Below are 19,633 nucleotides of genomic sequence, written 5' to 3' on the forward strand. Positions count from 1 at the left end.
GTGCATAAATCTTCTCCTGCTCAGGCACCTCTGCCCCTAATTAAGGACAAAAGAAAAAAATCTATTAATAGAAAACAAGCAAGAAATCATAGCAGGTGACCTGCTTTATTTGCCTGGATTAAGTGGGGGATTACAGGAACGGGTAGCGATGTCAATAAGGGCTCTGGACAAATTCTTCCTATTGCTGCTGGCTTTCTGGGAACAGGAGGGATGTGCAGCTGGTCATTCGGGTGGATAATTTCACTGAGGCTGAAGCAGGGAGAAGGTGAAGATCAAAAACCCCACAGTGGTGGTCCTGGCATCACTGGCTCGGGAGCAGAGCTGTGCGTTCAGCTCGTTAAATGCAATTCTGACAGTAACACAAATCCTGGGATCTCTGACAGCTCCTTGCAGGTGGGAAGGAGAGAGAGAAATGAAGGGAGAGAGGAGATGTGATTGTATAAGGGCTCTCTGAGGGTAAAATAAAGCTGATCTGAGCAGATGGCTTCCTGCCACCTAAAACTTCCACGCTGCAAAATCCCATTAAGCGCAGAGTTTAATAAAGTTCTGGATATCAAGGAGCAGCAGCTATTTAAAGCCTTGAGCACCTGCCAAACGTGGCTTTGTGAGCCATATTTCCTGTCCCAGGTCATTTCTCCCATCTGCTGGCCGCGTTCTCACCTTAGGAAATGCCATCATTTGTGACACGAGGTCTCAGTGCTGGTGCTGCTGTGGCATTCCAATGGGGGGTCTGAGGTTCCTCAGCCTCACACGAGAAGTGATTTTCCCAGCCAAGGTCTTTATATCCTATCAGATATCTTTGAGGAATCGGCTTTTTGCAGCACAAACTTTACCCAGCTAGCCTGGGAAAATGAAACTTGAACTAAATGCAAAGGAAACCATAATTCATGTCTGCCTGGAAATATCTTGAGCAGCCGGCATGGAGACCAGCTGGGAGGTGGGAGCTTTGTGCTGGGGAGTTCCAGTGGTGTGGGGTCAGTCAGGTAGGATCTTGTTGGCTTGTTATCTTCTATGTGTGCTACAGGGAGGAGTGATGGAAAGGCTGGGAGAACCAAGTCCTTCTCCCCACACTGTGTGGACCATGAATTACCCACACATGAAGCGAAACAATCCCAGAGACAGGGAAAACTTGAAGCTTGATGTCCACAATTCCACCTTCCACAAGCTGCTCTACATAAATTCGAGGTGACTGTCTTCTGGGACATTATATTTGGCTTTGTGTTCCTCAAAGAGCTTTCTCAGCTCTTCTAAGTATTTCTGATGGAGTCGATCAACCTCTTCGGCCGATGGTTTGTGCTTCTTCAGCACGGGAATTGGCTTCCCAACTGGAAAACAAGAGCAACCATTAGGTCAGGTCTCCATGGACCTGCACGTGTTAAGCACAGAGATGGAGTCCCACCTTTCCAAAGGTGTGAAGGAAGTATTGGTATGAGCAGTCATGGTCTGGGAGACAGCATAGCCAAGGAGGTGGGGAGATGGAGGTCCAGCCCAGTGCAGCTCCTACAGCTTCTCTTAATATCTCAGGTGCTTTTTTCAAGACAAATCCACATAATTTGATTCCAGCCCCTTCCCATCTCCCAGAGCCACCAGCAATAGGACACTTCTCCTGCTCTGCCCCCTGACTCTAATTGTGTTTGTCAAGCTCAGCATTGTGTAACACTGTTCCTCATCGAACTAATGAGGAGCCCTTCTGATACTGTGCTGCTTGTAAAACCATTGAGTCAATCCAAACAGGCTGTAAAACAATTAGAAGTAATTGCTGCCTGTCAAACCTAATCAGCAGGGTGAGCCCTGACCTTTCCAAACAGCCTCTTTAATTGCATTAATTCAGGCCACCAGCCGTACTGTGGGCCAAGCGTGGAGCTGTTGAAACCAGGTGGAACTTCATCACAACCAACACCTTTCTTTAAATTTGGTCTCCTGTTGTGCATGGTCTTCAATGAAACCAGCCTGGCTGGGCAAATCCTGTCTGACTTATGCTTGTGGGATTGGCTTGGAAGCTCAACCTGATGCCATTACAGGGTTTTGTACGACTTGGTTCTGGTGGGACTGAGACTGGATGCGTCTCATGAAGGCGATGGAGCATCTTGACTTGCTCTGGGGCTTTCTCAGCACTATTCAGACCACTTGGGTTCTGCAGGATGACAAAGCCAGAGCTCCAGACTGGTGTATGCAGGGAACCCTGTGTTATCCTTTCTCTGTGCCAACCCAAAGGTGCTCCAGTACCACATTCAGCTGGGTGACACATCACAGCTTCCAGAGCTGCCTGGACACTCAGGCAGTCATACCCAATTGTGTTGTTAACTTTTTTCCTTCCATCTACAGATGGGGAATTTTTTCTATCTTAAGGAAACATATCCCAGAATCAAGGACCACTTAAAAAAACCCTTTTTTTAAGCAAGAAAAGGACCACGAGAGGGGCAGGTGAGCAGTGGGAGGTGCTTCATTGCCAGCAAGTTTCCGGCCCATGCTCCTTGCTCCTTGGCTCAGCAGAAAGAAGACAAGGCCCAGGGACCATCCTTGACCAGGCTTTGGCCAGGCTTTTGTTGAGGGGGGACTTACTCACGGTGTTGATGGGCCGGCGGTAGGGGACCACTCCAAAGCTGTACTGGAAGATACCTCTTGCGTGGAAGAGGGGCAGGGAGATGCCCATGATCTGCTGGAGCCGGTGCTGGATCCACCGCAGCCATGAGCCCTTAGGGTTGCTCAACTGGTCGTAGAGCTCATTCTCCCCAAAGGAAAAGGCAGGGACCAGTGGGGTGCTGCAGGGAGATGAACACAACGTGTGGCCACGTCGATCACTAAGGCCAACCCCAAAGCACCCTCACAGTCCCCAAGAATTCACCTGGAACATCCTATCGACCAGAGCATCCCTCCCCAGCCACCCTGTAGCCCCATCCTTTGCATCACCCCTGCTTGATGGCCACGCGGACAAATCCCTTCCTGTTCTTCAGCAGCAAGGTGCAGGATCCTGGCCGGGCATCCAGAGCCTCCTGAGACCCACCGACGATGACAGCCAGCAGGTTCCCCCCCTCTGGCCTCTGCAGCACATGGTACGCGCTCTCCTTGTCAGAGGACACAAGGCCTGGGAGGTAGAGAGGAATTAACACTGAGGATCTGTGAAACCTGCCAAGTGAGGCTTATTCCCATTTTCCTTCTTCATCCAGCTCAAGAGAGGTGCTCAATGCTTTATTTTCAGTTTTCCAGCGTTCTGGAAATCTCAACCCAACTCCTCAGGGTGATGCAGGGCTCATGCAAAGCTCTGCCACATCACAACACTGCAGTTAAGCCCCAGCCACCCCATGAGCTGATTCAGATGGAGAAGTGGGTGAACTCCAAGCCCAACAGTGAGAGACAGAGGCCAGATCTCCACAGATCTCTCTGGAGCCCTTTCCCCCCTCTCCATTTAATTTTTACCTCCTCCTTTTCCTTTTTGTTTCCTGTCCTGTCATGTATTGCACAACACCATGAACTACCTTTGGTAGCTGCAGGTAGTTTCAGAATCCAGCACCTATAGATGCCACTCACGAAGGACTCCTTGACCTTCTCAGGCCTCCCCGATGTTTCCCCTCTTTGCTCCCTAAAAACCATTTGATTCACCCTCTCATCCCGCCGCTCATCGGCGCTGCCACCCCGCTTACCTGCGCTCATCAGGTAGTCCCGTAAGAAGGGGACACGGAACCACAAGGAGAGAGTCATCAGGTGTGGGGTGATGCCTGGGAAGATGGTGGAAAACCCTGTCGCCTCTGTGCCGAAATTGATGAAGGCTCCCACCGCCAGGACCCCGTGGGGGTGAAATCCCACCAAGTAGTTCTGCCTAGGGTCCAACTCCGCTGTTTTCACCAGCTGGACAAGAGGTGGGACAAGAGTCAGTGCCGTCACCTCAGCACATGGGGAGTGGGCTATGGAGAGCAGGGGGGTTCCCTTGCAGCCATCCCTCCTTCTGCTGGGAAAGATCAACTGCAAGAGCTCAAACGTTGTTCACTCACTGAGATGTATTTCATTGCCTGTTTTTGTATCTCTCTCCATTTCTTGGCCTGAAAATGACATCTCTAATGCTACAGATCTTCATTGTTCTTTATGCTTTATTCTTTATTCATCTTGTGGGTGCTCCATCCCTGCAGGCATTCAAGGCCAGGCTGGATGTGGCTCTGGGCAGCCTGGGCTGCTGCTTGGCGACCTGCACACAGCAGGGCTTGGAGCTGGATGAGCATTGAGCTCCTTTGCAATCCAGGCCATTCTGTGATTCTCTGATTCTATGATTTATAGTCATGCAATGGAATGGGTCCAACCCCACTAACATGGACAGAGACACCTTCCACTAGATCAGACTTCCCAAAGCCCATATTGCTTTCAGCTGCTCTACATGTTGTTAGGAAACAACTTTTAAAACCTCCTCCAGTACATTTTACACTATAGGAAAAAAAAAAAAGCAAAAAAATGAGATAACTCCTTATTTAGCCTCTCATAACCACCACAGCCAGAGCCACCCTGGTAGTGATTGTCCTGTCCTGGAACACATCAAGTAATTGAAGAACACTTAGTATATCATTAGGTGAGAACCTCAGCTTCCAAGGACAAAAAATGATGCATTTCTTTACATTATGGACTACCCTACAACAGGCCAGCAGCTTGAGCCTGTGTCAGTTACCTAAAGAAACATGCAGGTCCATCAGGGAGCAATGGATGTCTGCCCAAGGTTGTTGCAATTTTACCAAGGAGTGAGAAATCATAAAATCATTACAGTTGGAAAAGACCATTAAGACCAACCATCTTGTCTGACAGCACAACACCACCATGCCTTCAGGGCTGGACAGCATGGACTGCAGCACATGGTTGGCCCTTGAGGGTTGGCTGAGGGGCAAGCCAAAAATCTCAGCCACTTTTGAAAAGTGAGAAGCACTGCTTGGGTGGCCCAACAGGAGAGGAGACAAAACAGACAAGATTTGGCCTCTGTGGGTTACACTTGTGATGGCCCACCTGGAATGGAAGGATCAGTGTGACAAGTCAGCCTTGAGCTGTGCCACTGAGGAGATCCTGCAATCCCAACGTCGTACAGACAGGGCATAACCCTGCCAGAAGCATCCAACAGCAGATGCTGATGTCTTTGCACCCTTTAAATCGGTGCTGAGGATGCTCTCAGCCTCAGGGCTGCCCATTACAAAGCCATCATGGATTTCCAGACAGCTCAAAGCACTTCTGTACGAGGAGAAACACAGCTCCTGGTGCTTCACCCCATCAGTGCCTGAGTGCCCCGCTTCTGTCCAAGTGCAGGGAGCAGCTAATGGGGCATTTGTTTTCCTAGAAGCACCCAGAGCCCTGAGTTCTATTTTACTTTTTGACATCATGGCTCATTTCCCACCTGTCCTAAAGCACTGTTGACTGTACACATGTGCCCATTCAAGCGCCTGCTCCTAATGAGAGGAAGAGACAAACAAAAGTCCCCATCACCACCCAAGTGCAGGAAGAGGGGCAGATGGCTGAACTGCTGAGCCCCTGCCACGATTTGCTCTGTTTTTGAGCAATCTCAGCTTGCATCAATGTAACCTGCATTTATCTTCAGTTTCCAAACAACCTTTCATCTCCGAATAATTTATAAGCAGGGTGAGATGCTGGGATGCGTCACAAGCCACTAAATCTCCTCCAGTGTGAGAAGGGAGGGTGGCAGCAGCCTGAGAACCTGGCTGCACCCCGTGGTTGTGCCACCCTCCTTGCTAATGAAAACTGGACTTGGGCAAGCACCCAGCCCTGCAATCTGCTCCCAGCCATGCTAGGACACCTCCCATCCCTAAAAGCCTTCCCTAGGAGATGCTGCTTGCTGCTCATCTCAGTGAAAGGGGATGGAAAATCAGCGTCCAGTGGAGCTTACAGGAGGAGCTGCTTCTGATACACGATTCCTTGTACATCTAAGTGGCCTCAGAGCCACTAACATCTGGAGTCCTACCAATTGTAGTTGGGTCTGAATTGGGCCACATCCATGTGTTTTGTGGCTCAATCATGAGTTAAGTATCCAGAGCCCTGCTTTAAATTGAGGATAACTTTTCTGAAAGTGTGCTCAGGTGCTCGAATGGGCTGCCCAGGGAGGTGGTGGAGTCACCGACCCCTGAGGAGTCCAAGGAACGTTTGGACGTTGCGTTGAGGGATATGGTTTAGTGAGAACCATTGGTGATGGGTGGATGGTCGGACTGGATGATCTGGTAGGTTTTTTCCAACCTTGGTGATTCTATGTTCTGTAACAACTGGATGGTAGGAGCCCTGATGTTCAAGGTTTGATGGCCTGGTCAAGGTGGAACTGTCCCCTGCAGCAGCAATCACATCTTAATGACATTGTTGAAGTATTTGCCTCTTTCAGCTTTGCAAAGGAAGGGAGAGAGGGTCCCTGTCTTTGTCACAGGGCTCGCGATTTAGCCAGAGCCTACAGAGAAACCATTTCCTTGCAAAAGACCAGGAAGGAAATCTGAAGCAGAGAAGAAACTTGGGTAAATTATCTTAAGCCATAGCTCAGTCTCTGGATGCTAAACCACGCGAACACTCAAACGCAGCAACTCCATCCATCCATCTGGGTTGCCCCCGCTGTTTGCTCTCTCCTTCCCCTCCTCCTGGCAGAGTCTGCACAGCAAGCTGTTCCCAGGCAGCCAGGAAAGTTAACACCTGGCAGCACCCAGCCCAGGCTCCGCGCACTGCAGCCCCGCAGTCGTCATGGGGTTGAGGTGCAAGGGGTGGATCTCGTTCCTCCTGGCTTGACTGGGTTGTCACCTCTGCTCCTGCTGAAGGGCATCGACTGCTCTGCTTTTTCTGGGCGAGTTGAACTTTAATCGTTGTCAAAGGACTTGAGGGTCCAGCCGAGCCGGTCTGTGTGTAAACACTGAAGGGAGACAAATTCTTGTCCTGAAGTTTTTCTTGGTAAGGCAAGACGAGTTTCTCAAGTTACAGGGGTGACAAATTAATGCACGGGACCTTCATCCCCAAAACAGAGAGCTCTTATCAGCTTGGGGTCATGCACTCCAAGCTGAGCCATGGGTGTGTTGGCTTGAATGGCTTCCCCTTGTCGTGGTTGGGATGCTGGCTTGTGTCTTGTCTGCTGACAGCAGCCCTGACCCCTTGTCAGTGTGTTGTGAGTCCTGGTGGCGGGGCAGAAAGCCATTTAGATCCCAGATAGGGGGTTATCGTGGCCCTCCCAGCTCATAAATTTGAACTTAAAGGGTGAGGTCTGCTTTATTCTTTCTTGGATGTAATTGCTGCAGATGTTCAGTGCTCTTGATTGTATTATTGACTGTAAAAAGCTCCCCCTATTTATCTACTTAAAAGTGGGTCCAGAACATGGGAAAGATCCTGTCCCCCATCTCTGGTGAGATTTGCTCCATGCAGGGTCACCATCCATGTTAGGGAAATGCACACACAGACTTTTAGGGGCTCTAATAAGAGACCATGTACTGGTGAGGATCTCAAGCAAATTCAGTTTTAAACTGAATTAGCTAAACCACATTAACATCACAAGTAGATGCTCTCAGCTGGAATTAAACTGGCCTTCATTTGTTATTTGTTTTGTTTTTCATTTCATTTTGCAGCTGAATTAAGTTAATTGGGGCTTCCAAGGGACTGTATCAGCACAGGATTTCAGCACTGGTTTAATGAGGCTGTTTTAATTCACCTTTTGAGATGTGGCTGGGGTTTTTGGTTATCACATGTGTGCTGGACGGTCTTGCCCCAAACTATAGGAAAAGGGAGGAAGGGTGATTGCCCATGTGAAACTGGTGCAAAAGTGCTCGAAGGAAGCAAAATTCTGTTTTACATCAGCATATCCTTGGGTCAGATCAACACCTAGCCCCCAGCTGGCCTTGTCTGTAGGGCTGGAGAGATCTAAAAGCAGTTATGTGGCAAAATAGATGGAATCAGGTAGAGGTGAGCTTGGTCAATGCACAGTGCTTGCTGTGCCAGCAGACAGACGGGCAGACTAGCCATGTCATCACATCCTAAGGGACAGAGGAACATGTGGTGGAGACAGGGATTGGCCAGGGAAGCTGGTCAGAAAACCTGTACTTTCTTCATTAATCTCCCAAACTGAATTGCTATTGTGTTCCTATCACCCTCTGGCCCCAAACTCACTTCCAATGATGTTATGCTCAATAATCTGCTCTTAAGTAGGATAAACTTCTGTTCAGTTTCACCCTAAGCAGATCCTCAGGTCCCTTGCTTTCCACCCAAGCACCACCAAATTGCATCTCATGCAGGAAGAAGCATGCAGTCAGGTCCTCTATGGGATGACAGCAACCAAGGAGCAAGCCCCAGGAAGAAGAAATGGTACCAAAGAGAAGTCAGCACATCACCTAAGGGTGGTGGGAGAAAAAGGGAAAAGCAAACATCCGAGTGCCAGCAGCTCCTCAGGAAAAATGGGTTTCTGTTCTCAGCAATGGAAGGAGCCTGAGAAAATGTCCCTGGGCACTGGTGCTTTCTCCAGGTGCCACAATACTGAATGCACTTGAGGGCAGAAAAGGGAGGTCCAAGTCACAGGGCAAGGAAGCTCTTCAGAAAATGGGAGAGTTGTTTTTGTGTCACTGGGCTGTATGCTGCTTTTGCCTGAACAATCCTTCTTCTCTCCTCTAGCCAACAGAAGGAAGCAAAATGAACAGCCAGAAGTACTGGCAACCAGAAATGATGTTTAACGTCATGGGCCAAAGCACAAGGTCCTCAGTCACAAACAGTGCTATTCTGCTGTGAAAAGGAAGAAAATACTCCTGGGAGGGCTTGGTTCGTGTGCACTTGGACCACTCCACTCTGCAATGCCCCGTGCTGACCCAGAACCACGGCACACACAAATAACCCCCGTCACAGTTTATGCAATTGTGAGAATGAATGAGCTCCTAGGGGACCGCTGAGTCTCCAGTGACACGTTTTGGTTAAGCTAGCAAGAAAAAGAAACCCAGTAAGAGCCCAAGGACAATGAAAGAGGTTGGGACTCTGCCAGTTGCTATAGATAACAACATCCAACCGGCACTTACAGAACCACAGAGTCATTAAGGTTGGAGAAGACCATTAAGATCATCTAGCCCAACCGTGGAGCCCCCAAGGATAACCCCAAGGGTGACAAAAAGTGTCCTGTGCCTCTTCAAGAGGGGACAACAGTGCCTCGAGGACTACAGGAACCTTCTACACACACAGACGTTTTTCAGGTCGCCCTGAATAAAGCTGGAGAGGTGATGCCTGCTGGGCTGCTCTGATGGGTGACAGCACCTGAAGGCAGCATTTGTTGAAGGCCTTCCCCTTAGGCATGTCCATGGTGCTCCTCAGCTGAGGTTACCAGAGCACCGTGGCTGCAGGAGGAAGGCTGGTGAACAGCAGTGAAGATGTGCTATCTCTTGGCCACAGGGGATGCTTGTAGAACCACAGAATCATGAACATTGGAAAAGACCACCAAGGTCATCAACCCATCAGTGATGGAGGAATTCTAATGCTGGGTGTGTTCCCACCATGCTGATAACGGATGCTCCTCTGGTGAAGAAGGATGTATGAGAGAGGAGGTATGAGTTTGGGCAGAGAACCTGGCAGTGGCAGATTAATTACTGGCTGTTCGTTGAACACAGCTCCAAAATCTCTCTTGGAGGTACCACCAACCCCAGCAGACACTGTGGGATACCTGCTCAACCATTGGCTGCCCAGAGAGATTTGTTGTGCATTTCTGGGGATATCAACCCTGCTTCTAAGGCCCAGGTGAGCTCGGCGTAGTTTGCAGGCTTATCATGGTCATGTGAAAATGAAGATGAGAATGACTGAAATACAGGGGGAAAAAAAACCTTCCTGGAAAAGATGCTCCTGGGAAAATGCCTGGGATCCCAGTGCTCATCCACCTTTCACAGTCACCCAAACTCACTCGGGTCCTGGCAATCCCCTAATTAAACTAAGGGCAAAAGCAAAGAGCAAAGCAATTGTGCACGACTGGGATCAGCAGAGGGTGCTCCTCGCACATGCTGGGAGCCCGAGCGCTCCTGCGTGGCAGATCCCCGCTGCAGCAAAGTGCAAATTCACTCTGCCTAGATCTCCGGAAAGCAGATGCTCATCCCAACCTCTCATTGCTTCTGCAGCAGCCAACACGCCCAGGGATCCCATAGGAGCAGCATTTCAATCCCTTTCCTGAAATACCCAAGGGCAGAGCAGTGCAGGCGGCTCTTGCTGCCTCCCCACCTCCCAGCACTGACGCTTGACCACAACAAGTTTGCAGCGGGGATCTGGGAGGATTAGGAGCCACATTTAATCTTCCCAGAATAACTAATCCTCCAGAGCTGAACAAACTCAATCTACACACAAATGCAGCCCGTGGTGCTGGATCCATGTCCCCCAAATCCATGTCCCCATTTACCTCTGTTCTGGTTGGGATTTTGGGCAAGCAGGAGCGTGTAGCTCAGACCAAAGCTCAGCTCAGTTCTGCTCCTTGAGAGATTACAGGATGGCTAAAGCAATATTTGCAGTGCTTAACATCTATGCTGTTAGGAACAAATCATTTCCCATTCCCAAATAATTTATTCGAGCCCATGCTCAAAGGATATGAAATGAAATGCCTTTCAAGCAAGGGAAATGTGTGAATTCTCCCAGAGCAGCACGGAAAGGGCTGCTCCAAACCCTCCCTGTGCACCCCAGTATGCTGCAAGCAAAACCAGTAGCTATGCTCCCTCTGCTGGTTTTTCTGCCTGGTAGTGCCAGCTGGTAGGAAGTCATAGAGTCAGAATTAGGTTGGAAAAAAACACTGAGAACATCCAATCCAACCATCAACCCATGCCCAACCATCAACTCAACCCCAGCCATCAGCCCATGCCCAACCATCAACTCATGCCCAACCATCAACCCATGCCCAACCATCAACCCATGCCCAACCATCAACCCATCCCCAACCATCAATCCATGCCCAGCCATCAGCCCATGCCCAACCATCAATCCATGCCCATCAACTCAACCCCAGCCATCAGCCCATGCCCAGCCATCAATCCATGCCCAACCATCAATCCATCCCCAACCATCAATCCATGCCCAGCCATCAGCCCATGCCCAACCATCAACCCATGCCCAACCATCAATCCATGCTCAACCATCAACCCATGCCCAACCATCAACTCATCCCCAGCCATCAGCCCATGCCCAACCATCAATCCATGCCCAACCATCAGCCCTTCCCTGGTCATCAACCCATGCCCAACCATCAACCCATGCCCAACCATCAACTCATGCCCAATCATCAACCCATGCCCAGCCATCAGCCCATCTCCAGGACAGACGGACAGCCCAGGGCACTGCTCAGGAGTAAGTGTGCATGGGGCAGGCAAGGAGGTGTCGTTGGGTTTAGCTGGCGCCTATGTTTTAGCAGAGAGATCGGTTTGACACTGCTCAAGCTGTGCTATATGGCCAGAAATAAATTACAGAACATGCATGATGTAGAATCTTTACAATCACATAAACAGTGTGCAGCATTTCTAGCACTTTCTGCAGTAACCTTGAGAATAATGACTTGGGAATTTGGGGTTTCCTGATGAATGTCCTATAATATTACCTGTCTCTTATGGTAAAAGCCACCAGGAGCTGTCCTGGGTTGTGCTCCCGTTCCTCCCCAGGACACTACGATATACCTTCTGGGGGACTTGCTTTTAAGCTTGGCCAGAAGCCCTTAGATCACTGCAAAAGCTCAGGAAAATGGCTCTGGATAAGGCAAGAGAGCAGCCAGAAAGGCAGAGGATGGCTTTTTTGGGACATTTCCAATAGCTTTCTACAGAGTCCAACTCTGAATTTAGCCATGAAATAACTCAAGTTTACTGATGGAACAAAGGTGGGAGGAGTGGCTGCGAGCCCAGAAGGCTGTGCCACCATTCAGCAAGACCTGGGAAGGATGAGAGTGGGGTAGAGGAAAACCTGATGAGGTTTGACATGAGCAAGTGCAGAGTCCTGCACCTGGGGAGTAACAACCACAGCATCAGTAGAGGTCAATGGAAAGAATGCTGAGCTGCTGGAGAGGAGCTCTGTGGAGAAGGAGCTGGGTGTCCTGGTGGGCAGCAGGTAACCATGAGCCAGCAGTGTGCCCTGTGGCCAAAAAGGCCAATGGCATCCTGGGTGCATTGCACAGAGTGTGGCCAGCAGGGCGAGGGAGGGGATCCTTCCCCTCTGCTCTGCCCCAGTGAGGTCACATTTAGAATACTGTGTGCAGTGCTGGGCTCTCCAGTTCAGAAAAGATGGGGATCATCTAGAGAGAGCCTGGTAAAAAGATACAAAGATGATACAGGGCCTGGAGCATCTCCTATACGAGGAAAGGCTGAGAGCCCCAGGGCTGTTGGGTTTGGAGAAGAGAAGGGTGCACTTTAAAAGGTTCTCTGTAGAGAAGAACTTCCTGTAAGGTCACAAGTTGCAGGGGAGATGATCTGGCACTCATGTGCAATGTTTCTTTCCAGAAATTATCATGCAAATCCCCACAGTGATGCTCAGCTTTACCTACCCTAGAAAATCACTCTACTGCGTGGCTCATGAATGCTCCTGGAGCATTGCTCAGGTTTGCACAGAACTGCGATGGCTCTGGGGCAGTTCTTTCACAAAATCATGGAATGACAGCATGGCCTGGGCTGCAAAGGAGCACAGCCCTCATCCAGCTCCAAGCCCTGCTGTGTGCAGGTCGCCAACCAGCAGCCCAGGCTGCCCAGAGCCACATCCAGCCTGGCCTTGAATGCCTGCAGGGATGGGGCATCCACAGCCTCCTTGGGCAACCTGTGCCAGTGCCTCACCACCATATAATGGGGAACGGACAGGGGGAGATGGCCCTATCTAAGCAGTGAGGTTAAAAGGGTGCACATAAGGCAGACAATTAAAGGACATGCTGGGAAAACATCGTGTCACCCAGTAATTCTAAGCTGGGAAGACCATTCTGCCTTCAGCACTGCACAGCTGAGGTCCTGGGCTTGGCTCGTAGGAGGGACGATCCCTGCGATGGAGCGGAAGGCACAGAGGATGCTCACCGTGACGGGGAAGAAGTCCTTCATGTGTCTCCAGACAGCGCTGTCCCGCACCACGCGGATCCGCCGCCCTCCCCGGATCGGTGCTTCCCTGTCTACGAACCACCAGGCGGCGTAGAGGACGCTGAGCAGCCAAAAGCGGGTGAAGAGGAGGCCGACGAAGGCAGCGATGCAGCACTGTGCTGGGAGGAAAGCCAGGCGGTGAGCGTAAGGGTGCTGGGAGGGGAAGGCTCACCTGGAGGAAGCTGTTCTGCACAGCCCTGGGATGGAGCCCCGGCCTTCCCTGTGCTCACCGTGGGATTATTGGATCAGTATGAGGGAAGTTAGGAAGCCAACAAATGGTTTTCTTCCCGTCTGCCCCAGGAACCAGAAGAGCAGCTTGACCCCAACCACTGGGCAGCATCCCTTTCTCCAAAGGCCCCCGTGTTCACCTCCTCCATCAAGGCTGGTGGACCTCTCTGGTTCCACATTTTGAATGACTGCCCGTGATTTTCAATGTTTCACCCTCCCATATAGAAGAATTTTACTCTTTATTGATTTTCTTTTTTCTTTCTTATTGATTCTGGACCTTTTCCTCCTCCGCTTGGCCTCATTTTAAACTCTAATCCTGACCAGTAGAGGATTTTCAGTCTTTCTGACGTGGTGTCATCACAGATTTTATAGGCACGCTCTATTTCGTTCCCCAAGTCATTAACAACTTGGGACTTTTCCAAGTCATTAAAGACCTTCCTGAGCTGCTTCCAGTCAGTACTCAGCTTTGTCCTCTACCTCCTGCCTCCCTCGTGCCCTGTGTTTTGGCAGGGGAACAAGAGGAGAAAAGTCTGCACGCAAGCACGCATCACTGGGCACGCCAGATCCCACCAAGCCCAGCACTGTCTGCTGCACAGAGTCTGGGACGCACTGATGCCCACCAAGCTGCCAGTCAAAGCTGTGTCCTCTCCATCTGGAAGCCTTGGTGGCCCTGTCCATCAGAGTGCTATCTGAGTGAGAATGGGCTGAAAATCCACATTGACCCAAGTCCTTTTGCTTCCCCAGCTCATTATGGGTCACATTAGGATGAGAGACAATGGTCTCAAGCTGTGTCACAGGAGGTTCAGGATGGTATTAGGAAGAATTTCTACTCCCAAAGAGTGGCCAGGATGTGCAGGAAAGTGGTGGGGTCGCCGTCCTTGGAGGTGCTCCAGATCCATGGGTTTGGGGTGCTGAGGGATGCAGGGCACAGTGGGGATTGGATGGGATTGGGCTTGAGGATCATAGAGGTCCTTCCAGCCTTGATGATTCTGTGACTCCACGATTCTATGACTGTGAGTTTTATATTTTGCTCTTCTCTGGGCCCTTATCACAGATCCAGGACCCGTGGCTGAAGGACACAGGGGTGGAGAAGCTCAGCTCAGACACAGGTTCAGCATCCAGGCCCTCATCCCAAGACCTGGATTTTCATCTCTCTGGGGTTCACCTGGCACCTGCCATCTCCAGCTGCTCTCACCTGAGGTCTAACAGAGAAGATGTATATGATGCTCTCACTTCAGACTTCTTTGGTTGTTTTTACAACAACAGATGAGCTTTAATGCATTTTCCTCTAAAAGAAATTGTGCTTTTCTATGGCTGTGCTCATGATGCTTAACCTCTTTTAGGCTTTGGGAGTATTTCAAATGTTCATGTTGGAAAACAGTATCTTGATAAGCAGACCTGATTTGGAGGCTATTCTTTTGATAAGTCATCCTGATCCTAAAGTGTTGGGTGTGAAAACAGAAGCCATGTCTTAAAGTCCTGGCATGGCGTGCTGGTAATTCCTACTGGTAAATGGAAGGAAGGGGGGAAATGGGGAAGGAGGGGAGAAAAGAAGGGAGGGAAGGAAGGAAGGAAGGATGGAAGGGAGGGAGAGAGGGAGGGAGGGAAGGACTCTCAGGCAAAAGAGCATCCAGCATGAAACCAAGCTCCAAGGTGCACACAAGACACGAGTGCTGCTTGAGGAACATCGCAGAGGTTGCAGATGTACTGCTCCTAACAGCCAGGTCATCAGGTCTGCTGCAGAGCTGTGCAATGCCTCTTTTTATCACACTGTGCAAAGCTCAAGGTATGCCCTGCAAAGTGAAGGCGTTGTTCTGGTCCATATCTATCTACTTATCACCCAAGTGAGGCATTTATCTTGCATTACATAGTTATTAATTCTACCCTCAATTCATTTGTGGATGAAATTAATAACATTTGCTCTTTGATTCAGCTTTTTTTTTCTTTTTAATGCAGGCAGAGCAAAATTTGCACACGATGACCTTCACTTAATCCAAAGAGTTCTTTTTTGCCCTTGTGAAGTCTTGTGATGCTCTGCGCCCATTCCTGTCCTAGTATGAATCCAATTTGCTTGCAGATGTCTCTGTGTTCTGCTCACAGACCCTTCCACAAAAGCCTAGCACAGGCAATGCAATGCCATGGGTGAGACACTGAGCCTTTGTGGACCAGCAGTGCAGGATTCATCTCCCAAAGGCAAACAAGGTCATCTTGAGGCCACATCCCTGTCCCTCCTTGCAGGACAGGGAAGAACAGGAGGTCTACAAGCAGCAGTGTTTGCTTATTGTGATGCCACCCCTGCAATCACGGCTTGCAAATGAGGAAAGCCAAGAGTTCCTTGTTTGCCCTTCTCCGGAACAGTGATCATGTCAGAGCTGCCAGGTAGCAGCCTTATTCCCCTTGGCATTCCTACACACAGCTGTCATTTTCTGGGCTACCTGCCAGGCAAACACTTTGAAGAATATGACAAAAGAGGTGTTAAGGCCTTGGCCAGGGAATCCTGGCTGATGTCTCCTTCTGATCCCAAGCTGCAAGTTGCTGTAGAATCACAGAGTCATGGAACCATTAAGGATGGAAAACATCTATGAGATCTCCATGTCCAAACCCAACGCACCCCACCGTGCCCACTGACTGTGTCCCTCAGTGCCACATCTGGACTGGAACACTCCAGGGATGGGGACTCCACCACTATCCCACAAGGGATGTGGGGCCAGGTAAGTGACCTGATCTTCTTCTCTTCCTCCTGCAAGTCTACATGCAGTCTTGCATGGGAAGCCAGCACCAAATTGTCATAAAAACACTGGTTTCTGCAAATATTGCCCTGTGGAAACCCAAAATTTGCAGGACACAGAAATGGCTTGAGAGTTTATGAGACCTCTGAAGGCAGACATTGCTGCAGGTCTGAGGGAATCATGCATATCCTTACAAACACATCAATCACCTGAAAATAATGATAGAACCATCAAAAGGTGGAAAAAAGACCTCCAAGGTCCAGTCCAACTCTTAACCCATCCCCACCGTGCCCATAAACCCACACCTCTCAGTGCCACATCCTGCAGTGAACATCCAGATAACCCTACACAGGGCTGAGATTGTCTGCAGCACTGCCTGCATTGCCATGGAAGGTGAGGAGAGATCCCTGCAGCCAAAAAGCAAAACCAAACCAAAGGGCCCTCGGCAACAAGGAAAGCTCCATACCCCAAACCTTGCGCATTCTGCTCAGATCAGAAGCTGGGAGGTTTCTCTTTCTTCTTTTCCCTCAAAGAAGCTTGAAGCCAAAGTGAAGTGTTTGGCGGTGGGCACCTTGTGCTAGGAAGTTTTGTTGTTTCTCTGGTGGAAACCAGGAACCAGAGGAGGATGAAATACGACAGAGGTGGTTTTGTAGGGAAGTGAACCCTGCTGCACCACAGCCATGGACACGCCACATTCGTGCCATGCTCTCCAGGTGAGCTGTGAGCTACAAGCAAGTCCACACAAGGACCATGTCCTATCAGAGACCTCCTGGGCTCAGCATTGCTGCTCCTCTAGAATTTACTCCTTCAGCCTGAAATAAGTGAAACATCAGCTTTTGGAAAGAGATCTTTGTCATTGTAGCAGCCCCTGGGCAGGTGAGTCTTGCACTGCGGCTCCCAGGAGGATTTGCAGGATGCACGGTGTGGTCCTCCAGGCCAAACCAGAGCCCTTAGCAGAGCCAAACTAAGGCTGTGGACTCTGCTCAGCCACCAAATTTCCTGACACACTGGCACTGCATGTCCTTTGAGGCAGCCTTGCTGATTGAAAGGGTTCAAAGGCTGGCTGCCCATGCTGGGTCTGCAAAGACAGCATGCAAAGAACTTCTGCTCCTTTGATTATAGAATCATAGAATATCCCATGTTAGAAGGGACCTACAAGGCTCAGGTTCTGATGAGTTGGTTAACACAAGCTCAGACCTTAAATTAATGATTCTGCATGCAGCATCTGGAGAGATATCCATGCTCAGGCCCACAGAGACAAGGAAGGAGAAAAGCCAGGGGAAGCACTAGACCAAATTTGGGCTCCCACTTGCTGGTTTCAGTGCCCTGCAGAAGCCTGGACCCACTGCCAGGCTGTGCCACAGGGAAATGGCACTGGTCTGTGCTGGACTCTGCAGGTGGGAGCAGTGGGGTCCCTGCTCTGCACTCTACACCCCTCCATCCAGCAACCATCAGCATCTAAAGCAAGGAACATCCCCTGGAGGGGATGCATTTGCACAACCATGGCAACAGCAAAAGGCCATGCAAACGCCTGGCAGGGTGGCTGTGTGTTTGCAAGAGCCCTTTTCTGGCAACAGAAGCACGGCTCTGAGCAGCCAGTGTCAAGCTCTGCTCATGGAGGGCCTGATCTCTTGACTGGCTTTGGCCTCAAACTGTGTCAGGAGGAAAGAAAATCAGACTAAGGCTGTTCCAGAGAGAGAGAGCAACCTGTGGAAGCTCAGCAGTGGAGGAGGTTTCAGGTTGAGGTATTGTCTTCATTTTGGGCAATCCAAATTTCCCTGCAAAGGGCAGAGCCTGTGTCCTGAGAAGCTCCAGGTTACCCTCTGACCAACGGAGGATTCCTCCCTACTGCCCACTTTCTGGCTTTCAGCTGCTTCTATCAGTCAACCTCATTACTGAAAAGTTAAGTGCCAGCCTGACTTCACTCCAGCAGGGCTAAACCTACTGGGCAAGTTGTTCTGCTGGAAAACACCATCCATTCCCCTTAAATCTTAGATGCATCCATGCTGCAAACAGAACCCAGGTAGAGTCTGGCAAAACATTATTTAGCATGGGCTAAAGTTGTGCCCCAGAGCGTGCAAACAGCCAAGCATCCATCTGGGCCAGCATGGCCCAGTGTTCCAGTCCAGCAGACACTGGTGCAGAGTCCATCCAACCCCACATCTGTAGCAGAGGTTTGATGGATCCATCTCAGAGACTTAACGAGGCTCTAAAGCACAACTTACACTTCCTTTGCAGATGCCAATTTGGAGACGTGTATCCTAGGATCCGTATGTACCCTCAAACCTGCTGCTGCTCTGCTGGGACACATATCCACTGTTCTGCCATGGCCAAGCACAAGCTTTACACAGTCTTCTACCCAGGTTAAGAAGCCAGCTGGCACGCTGATGGCAAACCCTGGATGTCACCTTCCAGCTTGGCTCCTGGACAGTTTGCAGATGGTGTTCACCCTCTGAAAATTGGCTCTGGATGCTCAGAAGAGGAAAAGGAGCTGCCACTTACCTAGACATAGGAAGCTGAAGACCCACTGGACCACCGCTGCGGTCTGAAGCCTCCTCTGCAGAGGCAGGGAGAGCGGAGCAAACTCAATCTTCATCCTGGGCTCTGCCTGCAGGTCTCAGAAGGAGGAGGAAGCTCAGCAAGTGGTGAATGCAAAGTGCAAAGTCACCCGTCAATATTTATGCAGCTTTACAGTACAGGGGGTTGTGCAACGTGCAAGGGACTTTGCTGGGAGGTGTCACTGACTTTATGTCAGTGTGACACTCGTCGTGTTGTTGGTGCTGCAAGTGTCCTCCGGCTCTGCAGCTCCCAAAAAGGAAAATCCATCACTCCTTGTGCGACAGCAGCTGCAGGAGAGAGCAGGAGGGAAAGGCGAGGAAGGAGCTTGTGAAACAGTGTTGGCTGGGGAGGGAGGAAAAAGGCTTTTCAGAGGAGTGGCTTTGCAATTCAAAACGTATAACCTGTAGATAAAGCTCAAGGCTGTGTCAGCTGGGTGTGGAAAGGGCTGGGAGCCAAAAGGTATGCAAACCATGCATGAGTGTTTCACAGCACAGGATGCATGAGCAACCTCCTGCCTCCACCAGGGGATGGATGGGTGGATGGACAAATGGATGGACGGACGGATGGATTGAGATGGATGGATGGATGGATGGATGGATGGATGGATGGATGGATGGATGGATGGATGGATGGAGGGATGGAGGGATGGATGGAGGGATGGATGGATGGATGGATGGATGGATGGATGGATGGATGGATAGATGGAGGGATGGATGGAGGGATGGATGGATGGACAAATGGATGGAGGGATGGATGGATGGATGGAGGGATGGATGGATGGAGGGATGGATGGATGGAGGGATGGATGGATGGATGGATGGATGGATGGATGGATGGATGGAGGGATGGATGGATGGATGGATGGATGGATGGATGGATGGATGGATGGATGGATGGATGGATGGATGGATGGATGGATGGATGGATGGATGGATGGATGGATGGATGGAGGGAGGGAGGGATCATAGAATCACAGACTGGTTTGAGTTGGTACGGGCCCTTAAAGGCCATCTGGTCCCACTCCCTGCAATACACAGGGACACCCATAGCTCCATCAGGTGCTCACAGACCCAT

At 50.3% G+C, this 19,633-nt stretch overlaps 2 protein-coding genes across 5 annotated transcripts in view; both read right to left on the bottom strand.

Annotated features, from left to right (window-relative positions):
* The window catches only part of GDPD5 (glycerophosphodiester phosphodiesterase domain containing 5), a 364,359-nt gene that overhangs the window by 80,429 nt on the left and 264,297 nt on the right, over positions 1-19,633 (bottom strand). The gene's annotated exons all lie outside the window — the stretch shown is intronic.
* On the bottom strand, positions 87-18,915 carry MOGAT2 (monoacylglycerol O-acyltransferase 2). 3 transcript variants are annotated; one of them, XM_052699360.1, is made up of 6 exons: positions 18,503-18,915; positions 12,984-13,162; positions 3,642-3,846; positions 2,911-3,085; positions 2,620-2,762; positions 87-1,325 (listed from the first exon to the last, which is right to left on the bottom strand). In XM_052699360.1, the coding sequence occupies exons 1-6, from the start codon at positions 18,594-18,596 to the stop codon at positions 1,171-1,173; spliced, it is 951 nt and encodes a 316-aa protein (XP_052555320.1). In that variant the 5' UTR covers positions 18,597-18,915; the 3' UTR covers positions 87-1,170. The 3 variants fall into 3 exon arrangements, with proteins under 3 accessions (XP_052555320.1, XP_052555319.1, XP_052555321.1); XM_052699359.1 differs by having other exon boundaries at positions 2,563-2,762; positions 18,503-18,914; XM_052699361.1 differs by having other exon boundaries at positions 1,204-1,325; positions 2,567-2,762.

Source organism: Tympanuchus pallidicinctus, unplaced genomic scaffold (assembly GCF_026119805.1).
Source record: "Tympanuchus pallidicinctus isolate F22 unplaced genomic scaffold, pur_lepc_1.0 scaffold36, whole genome shotgun sequence".
NCBI lineage: Eukaryota > Metazoa > Chordata > Aves > Galliformes > Phasianidae > Tympanuchus > Tympanuchus pallidicinctus.

Bases quoted from the DNA above. Each gene is read 5' to 3' on its own strand.
- MOGAT2 (XM_052699359.1), bottom strand. From the start codon at position 18,596: ATGAAGATTGAGTTTGCTCCGCTCTCCCTGCCTCTGCAGAGGAGGCTT. The intron at 3,847-12,983 runs GTGAGCATCCTC...CCTCTTGTCCAG, and splicing joins AGGACTTCTTCCCCGTCACG to CTGGTGAAAACAGCGGAGTT. The intron at 3,086-3,641 runs GTAAGCGGGGTG...TCTACCTCCCAG, and splicing joins GGACTACCTGATGAGCGCAG to GCCTTGTGTCCTCTGACAAG.